The sequence below is a fragment of the Lissotriton helveticus genome, chromosome 8 (assembly GCF_964261635.1).
Source record: "Lissotriton helveticus chromosome 8, aLisHel1.1, whole genome shotgun sequence".
In the NCBI taxonomy this organism is placed as follows: Eukaryota; Metazoa; Chordata; class Amphibia; order Caudata; family Salamandridae; genus Lissotriton; species Lissotriton helveticus.
In genome coordinates, this window is record NC_136069.1 from 838,043,847 (window position 1) to 838,056,515 (window position 12,669).

The following is a 12,669-nucleotide window of genomic DNA, read 5'->3' on the forward strand; positions in this document are numbered from 1 at the left end:
GACTTCCTTGCATTAAAACTGTTAATCTTCCTTTTCACCTCTTTGTGGTTAGATAGCACACGATGATTGAGTGGACATTTGCTGTGTCCGAAGTAATAAATGGTGTAGGTGGTTTCTTGAATTTCGCTTCTGTTTCTTTTTCACCATCTGTTCTCTTATAAATGTATGCTCAATTCTTGTTTTTTCAAATTGAGGTGAATGCCCTGCATCCTCTAACAGAAGTGTCTACAGGTTCACCAAGTAATAGATGTCACCTGTAGAATTCATGCCTTTCCATTATGACCTTTGCATGATTCAAAACAAATGTCATGCATTTTAATGTAAGACACATAGGCATCGATAACATCACCCTTCCCAGTGTCTGACTTCTGTGGCAAATGTATCTACTTCCAGGATCAAGACAGTGCAACAAAAATGCCTATTTGCTTCTCATTAAAAGTCATGACCTTTGATGGCATCCAAAAAGACTTTGATACTTTCCTTCCAGTGAACTAAATCAACATCTGATTTGGTTGGATGGGATATAAAATGCGGTTTGAGTAACCATATAGCGTTGCATTGCTATTTTATTATTCTTGTATTAGATTTACTGAGCCTAAATACAGCCAGATTCTAGATTGTTTTTTATATTGGTCCCTCATCGCTATAAAGAGGGAATGAATGGCCTGCAAAAATATGCACAAACAATGTGGATTTTTCTGTCACTGAGAATGTGACCAAAATAGCCATCACTGGAGAATGTGTACACCCAGTTCATTGAATTGTTAGAGAACACAGATTAGTTGTGCACATCATCGAATTGCTATTGTGCAGGCCAAAGAACAGCACAAAAGTAGTAATGAGGAGCCTGTCACTTACTATCCAGAAGGAGGTGCAGAAGAATTTGTTACCCAAACACGAGCATTGCCAAGGAACGCGGCTCACTGTGACTGTCACAAACTAAACTGTGTGTACAGGTGCGTCACAACTTTTATTTATCTATTTTTTTTCAATGTCCTCCCACTAGTGAAGTGTGCTCACGAATAGTAGACATCAAGAGTGTCACGGAGAGTCGTCCCCCCCCCCCCCACACACACACACCCTTAATTGAAAAACTGCAGAGTAAATAGGGTGTCAGTGCATCTGGTTAATTTGATGCTGGCCAGGTGTGCAAGCTACCAAGCTGATTGAATGTCTGCAGACAGTGGAATGTCTGCAGACAGTGGGTCCAGTGGATTTTGGCATCTGTTGGCCAAACCTTCAGAACAGTACCTTTTCTACCAAGGATCCAGGGATGTGCTTCACCTTCACTTCACCCTCAGTACACATTCAGAGATGATGCCAAACTCCTAACAAGAATTCCCAACATGCAAATTCAAAGGATACAGGAAGATGGACACAGACATGTGGAGTCATCTCCTTGCCGGTCTTCCCCACCAGTGAAAAAACGATTATCAGGATGTGGATTTCCAAGGTAATTTGAGACTCTGTGAAGGACAAGGAAGGAAGAAATACTAATTTTACTAATGCCTTCATGTTGAAGATGATCAGTGGTCCTAGCAGTGCTGCATTGGATCCACAACTATTAAACTTATGATTAACAACCACAAGAAAAGCCAACAATGCAGTACTGAACAGACTTCTTATCATTGCTAATGATTATGAGCAACATGTATACCAGAATAAACGGTTCAAACAAGTTTGTATTACCTCTAGTTTAAGGAGCAACCTCACTGGTTAGTAACAGCTAACCCAAAACTCTAACATATATAGCAGGAAGGAAAGCACATGATGCAGACTTTGGCAAGTGTTCTGCCATTTCTTCTTAAGTTTCCCAAGAAGTAAAAAAGAGCCCAATAGGACTTCTCTATGCCTCAGTGGATAAATAATGCCAGAGTGGTGTTTTGGCAGCTGCATTAAACCAATGTAGGAACCACTGCCCCTTCAGACTTGGATGGGAGAAGCATTGAAAGAGTCAACTTGATGCCTGTGACCACTCAAAGCAGCAAACGCACTAGCCACTTTTGGAGCAGTACTGATGGGCAAATATGGCATGACAATTGTAATTATCATACTGTAGTTCTAGCCCTCAAGCAAGGAGATAGCTGAACCAAACAAGCATGGCTTTCAACAGCGACTGGCCAACACCACCTCACAAGGCCATGTGGAGGAGAAAATTGTGTTATCTTTAAAAGTGGAAGAATATCATCACGACTTCCGAGTTAATTCAATACACACATGCTCTTCAACGCTTCAATTTTCCAAGAACCACCTCCGTTGGAGCTAGTTGTGTAAAAGAAAAAACAAAACAAAAAAACAGCACCTCAAGGAGTGCTCACAGAAAATCCTCTCTACACTGTTAGATGGCGCAGAAGAGTTTGAGACAAAGTTTCTATTCCATATTTTCCTGGTTAGAAGGAAAACTTGATTAGTGACCAATCCTAGACGTCTATTAAACAAATTCCAGAAAGAATAATCCTTTAGAATAATGCAGTGTGTGGGAGAGTGAGGGTGCTCCTGCTCTGCAGAATGCACATTTCTTTATTCCCACCCATCCGAGGTATCACTTCATGATGGCAAATCAACACTGAGGACAAGGCCCTCCTTTTTTGGCTCTTATACACCCCTAGGATTTTCACAAAATATCTCACCCATAGGCCCACAAACAAATTGTCACAACACAGCTAATCTGTCCACCACAACTGTACCTGTTCAACAGACTAGGTCTTCAATCAAGGCAAATCCTCTAACTCCAACCACTCTATTACTGTTCCCTGGTGTGATATTGAACACACATTACCTGTACCTTCCCATTCAAGAATCATATGTCAACGAAGATCCACAATGGAAGACTCCCAAAGGAGAACAAACTGCACGGTCTGTTTGTACCAGTCTATAATAATACTCATTTCCTCTTGTATCCTGCTTATTCTTTTGACAACCATGCACGTGCTTTGTCCAGAAACTGATTGACCCCCACTGGCATCAGCATTCAGGGAAGATACTGGGCAGCTAACACCAGTTTTGAAGCATGTGCAACATTGATAGCAACAGATCAGCAATATCAGAGTGAGTCTACCCTTAAGTGGACCAGCACCACAGTTAATTATGGCTATCAAAACTTACATGGAAGCATTCTCTCAGGAGTTTACTAGAGCTCTGTAGGTGGCTGACGGCAACCCTTTCCACCACAGTTTACTGGAACTAGGAGTGACCTACCCGGGACTCGACAGTTTTCTTCCTCCGATTAAAAACATTTTAGCATAGGGGAGGATATCCAGCACTACTACCTTCCTGTTCTACATAGACAGACATGTTCCCTCTGCTGAGCACTTGCCAGATCACAAGATGGTCTGGGACTGTCACCAATAGAAGGTAAACTCCTAATGCAGAAAGTCTCCAGGGCTGGGGAAAACAGACACTGGCTCTGTATAATTAGGCTTTCCTGTTTTCAGTTTCTATTTTTGGTAAATTCTGGTGGTTTTTTTCAGTGTTTTCAATACCTTAAAACAGTGGTTATCATCGGTGGTTACACATTTCGGGCCAATCAAAACAAAGTGTTTTCCGGTGTTTATGGAATCTTAAGCTTTTAATATTGCCTGCTTTCTGCACTGATGGTGCATGGCTATAGATAGTGTGCGTACACTGTATATGAGGTCCAAATAAAATGTTACCATTCAACCTTATTGTAGTATACCATTCAATACTTCTTTAATGAGTCTTTGGTCATGTGCACTCACTCCTTCCTTCCCATGTAAAGTTTTATCTGTGAAAAGGCCCTTTCAACATTGCCACTTGAGACAGACAACACCAAAACATCCAGTACACAATTTGCTAACTCTGGCCTCTGACATAGCTTTCCATGCCAATACTAGCGCACCTGAAGATTGCGATTTTCGGGACAGATTCTGCAACATATGAACTGGGCGCATGTGCCCCCAACTATTGAAGTTGTCAAAACTGAGGCAGTACTTTTCAAAGTCCTGAGAAAATCACCTTTTTACGGAAGGGATCCAGAACTTGTGTACAGTACCTCAGTGAGACACCACTATTCCAGATGCTTGGTGACCGCACTCTTTTTACATATACCGGTCATTACACCCTGCATTAAATGTTTAAAGCCTGGGGTGTCTGGCAAGTCACCTACTATTAATACTGACTCAGTAGAAAAGGGGGCTGATGTATGAAAGGGTTTCACCCATGCTCTGTCAGTGAGTAAATGTGATGGTATATATTGGGAATGATTCTTATGAACCCGTCAGTGAAAGAACCAAACATAGCCAAAATATCTAATATGATTTGGATTTTGCCTGATTATCTAAACTATATAAAATTATTATATAAGAACTAAAACCTGCTTCTAAGCCCTCGTCTTTAGGCCAAAGACCACAAAACTGAAAAAAGTAACAGGAAGAAAAAACAATATTTTAGTGACATCCCTAAATAACACAACTCAGGCAGATTGTTAGCCCAGTCTTTCTTGCTGCTGCCTTGTATAACAAAGTTACATTGTATTGGCCCCTTCAGGAAGAAATAAAAATAACTTTTACTCACCTTTCCCTTTCTTTTATTGGTATTTAGTTTGTGGTTATAAAGGTGTTTTTTCAGTGTTTATATATTTACACTGGTAAGGGCGATTTTCCTTTTGGTGGGGTTTTATCAGTTATTATAGGTGTAAATCTAAAAAAAACAGGATAGCCTGTATATTATGCACGTTCATTGCAAGAAGACACCTTCAACCTGGGACATTTTTCAGTGGGTTGGTATGGATAGAGGGCCTTCCAGCCCCGTTTTCAGCAAGATCAAGAGAACAAAGCAGAATCACCCTAGTAGCCCTGGCTTCACTACGACAATACTCTTACATGTATCTACTACACCGGTCTTCCAAATCACAAATTACTCTCTGCAACCACTCAGACTTTCTTTCCACAGGAGAAGGGCAATTCCTGCACCAGGACCAAGCCTCACTTCACTTGAAAGTCTGCACTTCAACATTTCACTAGTATGTGTGTGGGGGCTATCCAAACATACTCCACATCCAGGAGATCCATGCTAAATGGAAGAGGTTCCAAGTGTGGTGCTCTCCACGGGATCTTCACAAGTTTTTCTCTATACTTCACAAATGCCTGTCTTATCCACAACACTTAACTAATTCCAGCTTGTGATACAGCTCCATTAGAATGCATCATTAAATCATTATAATACTTTGACATACATCTGATGCATACTCACTTTTTCTCAACTTATAAAGAAAGGTTTTCCCATTGTGCAATCACCTCTCGAGGCATCCTTTCAAACCTATTCAAAAAGCTTACTTAAAAATCCTGCTGTGGAATGGATACTCTGTCACTGTTAAGACATTGGCTCATACTGATTGTTCTCAAGTTACTCAGAGGAAAAGCAACCATAGAGCTACTAAAGGAAAACATCCTCACTTTTTCATTGATTCACAACTTTACGCAGTGCTACTCATGCTGTCAGTTGAATAGTGTGAGATGAAGGTTCATTGCAGGACTCATAGCATTGAAGAGACAGTTCCTGGAATTTGATGCAGCACATCTGGTGGAGCAGGATGTTTCTCTTTTTCTTGCCTAATATGTGCATGCGTTTTATTGGAAGTGCCCTTTAAGCAGCGAGTCTGAACAACAGAAACTGAATGAAAGTCCTTGAGGGATATCAGTTCACTTAATTTGTATATTTTGTCTGTGTTTGAAATGAACGCTTCCATCATTGTGGCCAGAGCATATAGTACCTTGATTCTCTAAATTAGTTTTTGTAGCTTGTCTATTAGAAACTAATACTAAGGCAGTATTTTGTGCCCGGGTTTTGAGCAGGCTAGAACCACTTCAGAGCCCTCTTCTGTTTAGCAATATGTTCTTGTACATTTAAATATGAATGAGCGAGATGTAAGACGTACCAATTATTTGCTTATTGCAGTGACTTGGTGCATATGAACACCATCTTGCCTTGCTAACCATGCTATGGGGCCTTGTCTGTGCATTGTTTCACAGTTTTTGGAATGGAGCAAGACTATAAAGTGATTTTTGTGTGGTTCGTTTACATATTCTGGCTTGTTGGAGTATCATCTTGCTTCTAGATGCTCTCATTTGTAAATTCAGAGTCTCTCTTAATGCAATATTCATTAAAAGAAGTTCTTCATATGCGATGCGTTGGAGGCAAGACAGAGCCTTGTGAATATTTACCATTTTACTGAATGGTGTAGCTAATTTAAAGCTGTTACTGAGCGTTAGGTTGGTTTGTTCAATTTGGATAACTTTGTTGTATGATTCTTTCAGCTTTTCAGACTGAGGGTAAGCTGTACCTTATATTGGACTTTCTCAGAGGAGGAGATTTGTTTACACGCTTATCCAAAGAGGTAAATGTTTTAAATTGAAATTTGCTTAAAGAATTTTTTGTGGTCAATGTTAGCTCTAGTACATAACGAAAAGGAAAATTTATATTAGTGCTCTGCTTTAAAAAAAAGAAATAAGAAAAGTATAAAAATAACTGCAAGCTTGGTAGGCGAGGGTTTAATCTGTTGCAGTTTCAAGATATCAGTCTAGCAACGCATTCCAGAGCTGCCAGGGTTTGAGATTGCGATGAGTGAATTTTTCATAATTTCAGTGTAATTGTGTGACATTTCAATGACTGAGTGACACTTTCTCGTGAGCAAAATTAGGCAATGAAGACGAGGGAAACCTATAAATAACCAAAAAAAAACTGCCCTTTGAGCATCGAGGAAGTCTAAGAAGTTAACTGCTGCAAAGCCCCAGAAATGGAAGGGCAATGACCTAGTGCCCTTGTAAAGTCAGAGCGATACAAAAGGGGATGATGGACGGAGCGTTTGAGCAAATCAAACACTCACCCCCAGTCAACTGATCTGGGTTTAATCCATCACCATTCTTTAGCCCACTCGGCCACCCCATTTCAGACATGGCTATATGCAAATCAGTCTGACCCTGTGCCTCATGGGAACAGTCCAGCCCGAACTGCCAAGCCATGTCTTCCATGGACCGGAAACAAGCATCCTGGGACCGGTTTCGAATTCATAATCCTCATCAGCCAGGCTATCTTGAATCCAGTGGCCAAGTAAGCAAGGGACTCGCGTCTGAGCATACCCTGCCACACTTAGGGCGAACAAAGCGATACAAAAGGGGATGATGGACTGAGCTTTTGAGCAAATCAAACACTCACCCCCAGTCAACTGATCTGGGTTTAATCCATCACCATTCTTTAGCCCACTCAGCCACCCCATTTCAGACATGGCTATATGCAAATCAGTCTGACCCTGTGCCTCATGGGAACAGTCCAGACCGAACTGCCAAGCCATGTCTTCCATGGACCGGAAACAAGCATCCTGGGACATGGCTTGGCAGTTCGGTCTGGACTGTTCCCATGAGGCACAGGGTCAGACTGATTGCTCAAACGCTCCGTCCATCATCCCCTTTTGTATCGCTTTGTTCGCCCTAAGTGTGGCAGGGTATGCTCAGACGTGAGTCCCTTGCTCACTTGGCCACTGGATTCAAGATAGCCTGGCTGATGAGGATTATGAATCCGAAACCGGTCCCAGGATGCTTGTTTCCGGTCCATGGAAGACATGGCTTGGCAGTTCAGGCTGGACTGTTCCCTTGAGGCACAGGGTCAGACTGATTTGCATATGGCCATGTCTGAAATGGGGTGGCTGAGTGGGCTAAAGAATGGTGATGGATTAAACCCAGATCAGTTGACTGGGGGTGAGTGTTTGATTTGCTCAAACGCTCTGTCCATCATCCCCTTTTGTATCGCTTGTAAAGTCAGAGGCACAACACTACTGTTAACTGCTGCAACTAGGTGGGGTCAGGGAAAAATAAAGTCAGCTGCTGATGTCGTTTGTGAGAAAGTGACTGTCGGACACTAACTGGCTCAGCCGGCTATTTACACTCACTCACTGAGCTGCTTTTGAAGTCAGTCTGTCTCGAGTCAGGACGCATGCTAGACAGTGAGAGGAGCTCTCAGAACTGGTGACTGCACTGTGCGGCAATAAGGTGAGAATCCAAAAAAAACAGTTGATGGACAGAATGCAGAACAATGTCATACATTCACCCCAGTACAGAGATCTGGGCCTAAATCCATCGTATTTTTGCTCACCATGCCATTCCAGTTTGGACCCAGCCATATGCAAATCAGTCTTGACCCTGTGCCCAATGGGAACAGTCCAGCCCAAACTGCCAGGCCAGGTCCTCCCTGGACTGGAAACTAGCATCCTAGGACCGGTTTCAGGCTTTCAGCCCTCATCAGCCAGGATAGGTTGACTCAAGTGGCATGGAGAGCAGAGGACCCACGTGAAGAGGTTTGGAATACTTAGATTGACCTTTTCTTACTATGTGCCCCTTCCGCACACTCACCAAATCACTGATCACAATCGCCATCCTTACAACATTCACTATCCTGCTGCGTTCCTCTCCCTTGATATTAAAGCCATGGCCTTCTGACTTCTCATTGCCTTAAAAGGAGACTTTCCGGTCACACATTGAGGTGTGGGATAACACCACAACAACTTCCTCATTGACACTCTCCAATCCTCTCCTCCAGACAAAGCCAGCTGTATACCATCCTTTAATATCCTATTCCACCTTTCTTCAAGAACGTTGCTTTGGGGATAATACACCAGTGAACAACGTGCTCTATGCCATACTCAAGCAGAAAGTCTTTCATACTCTGCGATACAAACTGGACAACATTATCCGAAATCATAATTTCAGCCACTCCTTCCCTCTTGAACAACTCTTTAAAAACATAAATACTGTTTCCCAAGTCACTTCCTCAGCAAATTTTATCTCTAGCCATCTTGAAAAGTAATCTGCCACTACTATGACATAATTAGGGCAACTTCCCATGACATGTAAAGGACCAGTGATATCAATCGCTATTTTCTTCCAAGATCCATCTGATTGATCAGTCTCTACTGGAGGATAGTTAACTATTTTTGTGACTTATCACTCCAAGCTCATAATACACATTCTCTAAACTTCCTCTAATCTTTTTGAATTAATCCAGGACACTGGTACTCTTCCCTTAGTCTTCTCTTTGTAGCACTTATTCCAATGTCTCCCTCATGTGCCAGTTTAACTATAAGCTCCCTTAAACAACAAGGTACTACTAGTAAATTTCCTCTCATCAATACTTCATTCACCACCGACAACTCCTGACCAATCTGTCGGAAACACTTGGCATCTGAAGAAACACTCTTTGTTCGACCATACTTCACGCAAATATTTTCTTATTTCACTGAAAATGTTGTCTTCTTTGATGACCTCCAACCACTTGTGATATCTTGACCTCCGTAATTACCCCCACACTCGCCATCAACCATTCATCTTCCTCTCTCAAAACAACAGTTACAACACCTGAGGGCAATCTCGACGAACAGTCTGCTAATACGTTTTTTTCCCAGTGACATTTTTCCACACAGAAATTGTATTCCAACAGTCTCATAGACTATCACGCACTTCTAGGAGATGCTCTCGTTCCCCCACTTGTTGTGAATACCTCTACCAGGGGCAATGGTCAGTCCTGGGTGTGAAATTGGTACCCTGCACATGTTCTGAAATTATTTACACTTCACCACACAGCCTACGATTCTCTCTGGTGGAATAATATGTCTCGGAATCTCTTAATGGTCTCAAGGCATATTCAATGGTAATATCCACACCATTTCTCCTTTGCAATAACACCACACCCACCTGGCTAACATAGTGTTTACTATGATTGAATTGTTTTGTCAAATGTTGTAAGTGCTGGCACAGTGGCAGTGCTCATTTTAAAGTTTTTAAACTCTCACAATTTTCACGCAAAATAAACTTTGCATTTTTTACCATGAGACTGCAAATTTTTAGTCTTATCTGCAAACATGGGTACCAAACGGGAATAATATTCGGTCAACCCCAAGTTCGAGACAGAGCATCCTCAATAGCACACACCAATTTTATTTTGGGAGCTATTGCCTCTCTACTTATCAAATCTCCCAAATATTCTACACCTTCCACCTTAAACTTGCACTTCTCCTTCTTAATAGTTAAACCACACTTGCAAATTTTCCACACTCACCTCAAGGTTTTGTCATGTTCAGTTTCATTATCCCCAAACACCAATATATCGTCTTGAAAATATTTCACATTTGGGGTGTCTTTTAGTAAATGGTGCATAGCTCTCTGAAAACAGCTGCTGCCAAAGCTAGCCCAAAAGGCATCCGTTTCCATCTGTAAGCCCCTTCGGGAGTGACAAACTGTTAGTGGTTGTCACGATACACAATGTTAATCAGGAGCAGTACCCTCAAGAGGCCCACCTTCTGGCAGCTCCGACTCTGATATTATACGCACAGAGTATCAGAATGGCCAGATGAGGGGAAGGGAAATTAGGGAGGGTACTACGGGAGGGAGACCAAAAAAAAGAGTAACATAGTCCGACATATACCTCTGAATAATCTTTTACTAAAGAGATCAAAATAATGACTGTCCTACTCTCAAATTACCTGCACAAGAAAATGTGATTCCACAAATAAAGTTCTCTATTAGTGTTCAAAATATGTTAAAAAATGCTCCAAAGATTCAATTCAAGAATGTCACACAAATTCAATGTTCTCATATTCACCAAATTCTCAGGACTTAAATGTTCAGTTCTTCATAATATCCTGATAGTGAGTTAAGAGACCCGATTAGTAACTGTCATCTCTGTACACTCGTTTTCCCATAGCTATATCATTGTTACCTTGTATCAATCGTTTGTAAATGACTGTCCTACCTGTACCGCTGAAAACCTAAAATGAAGGTTTACAGGCAAACCTCGAGGAATTAGTAAACTGCAACAAAGATCCTGGATGCTTCCTGCCCTGAAACGCCGTAAAACCCTCTCCGCTCTCGGAACCCCGAACACGCCAAATACCAGCAAGAAATCGGAACCTCCGTCTCTGCTTCACCGGGAATAATCTGCGTACGAGAAAAGGGCGTGGCTGTTTGTATAGCATTGCGGCAGCAGACGTCTTTTTGCGTGGAATGGCCTGAAACTAAGAAATGACATGGTCCGATATAAAAGAAACATTGATTCATGACGAAAATTGTGTCCTGTTCAGCCGTTCCTGATATTTACACATGCAATGTTCTCCACTGTCACTTAGTCCTGATCTTCGGCTCCTGATATATATGCAGTGTTCTTCACTTTTATTCAGTCTACGCATAGAAACAAGATACCCTATATTAATGGCTGGTGTCTAATGTTCTGAATACCACAGCATGATTTGAACAGTATTGTCATTGAAATGCTATGCTGCCCAAACATAGAATCCTCAGACTGTGAAGTTGTGTATCTTCTCTAGGAAGTATTTGATTGTTTTGCGCAGGAGAACCATGACAGTCTTGTTTGCGTAGGAAAGCCATGACCTGGAGTCTGGGTGAAAATTAATCTGGTGATAGGCCGAAGAAAGATCTAAAGTAGAAAACACTTTTGCTCCTTTGGTGGTCAACATTTCTCCAATGTTGGGAAGGGGATGCCCGTTCACCCAGATTGCAGCATTCAAATCCCTAAAATTCACATACAATCTAATGTCACTCCTGACAACTCTATTTCTTCAATCGTCCCATCCTCACACAACCTATGCAATTCTTGATGTAGGGGTCCGCTCATCACTTATGGCAAACCTCAGGGTTTATGGGCTACAGGCATCACCCCATTTTTCAACACAATCTTGTGCATGAACCCTTTGAGAGTTCCCCCTAGATCCTTGAATATTTCTGGAAACTCATTGATGTATGGTACCCTTGCTTCTACCTTACACACTTCAGTTTAGGCACCCAACACCTGGTCTGGATGATGAGGATCCAAGCGAATTCCCAAATCCCTTTGTTGAGGCCAAGCCAACAAACATGAACCCTCCTTGACAAAATACACTTAAAACTTTGCAACCTTCTGCTGAAAATCTTGTTTACCGTTAATGAAACCCACCAATTCAGTGGGCTTATTTCCATAAGCTACTAATTTCACATCAGGACCCTTGAGTACATGTTCTGGTAACCAAGTATTCCTCCCTAACCAGAGTATACTTAGGTCCTGAGTCTGCCATCATTCTTACTTTAACTCCATCTGTTATGTTTTAAAATGGATTATCCTGACTAATTTTCCCAATTTGTTGAATTTTTAAAATTACATCTTGGCCTTCACCGTCATTATCCACTTCTTCAATCGTACTCACCCAGGGTCTTTTCTTATTCATTCTTCCCATGTTCCCTTTACACATTCTTGCAAAATGCCCTTTATTTCTGCACCTCCGGCATACTTTCCCTATCGCTGGACATAGTTCATCTGTAGCTACATGACCTCTGTAACCACACCTATAGCACAATACATTTTTCTTGTCCCCCATTCACCTAAAACCTCTGTCGTCCTCTTATTGGTTTGCATGTCTTTCTGAGCTGCCTCAACCTTTTCCTCCGACTTTCTTCTATCCCTTTATCTGTTAAATCGGCTCTTTTCATTAGGTCAATTGCCATTTGAAGCGTCAATCCTCCTGTGTTCAACAGTTTCTCTTGTATTTTTGTTGTTCCTATTTAATACCAGTTGACCTCCTAACATCTCGTCTTGGAAAGCCTTGTAGTTGCATGTTGCTGCAAACGGTCTCAAACTGGCAACATAACTCTCCACCAACTCCCCTCACACCTT

The 12,669-nt window shown here is 41.7% G+C and overlaps 1 protein-coding gene across 3 annotated transcripts in view; it reads left to right on the forward strand.

Annotated features, from left to right (window-relative positions):
• Positions 1 to 12,669, forward strand: part of RPS6KA3 (ribosomal protein S6 kinase A3) — a 698,725-nt gene that overhangs the window by 227,818 nt on the left and 458,238 nt on the right. For all 3 annotated transcript variants that reach the window (XM_078657643.1, XM_078657644.1, XM_078657645.1), the window contains one exon: positions 6,276 to 6,355. In XM_078657643.1, the coding sequence (XP_078513769.1) occupies positions 6,276 to 6,355 (80 nt within the window). The remainder of the gene's footprint in view (positions 1 to 6,275; positions 6,356 to 12,669) is intronic.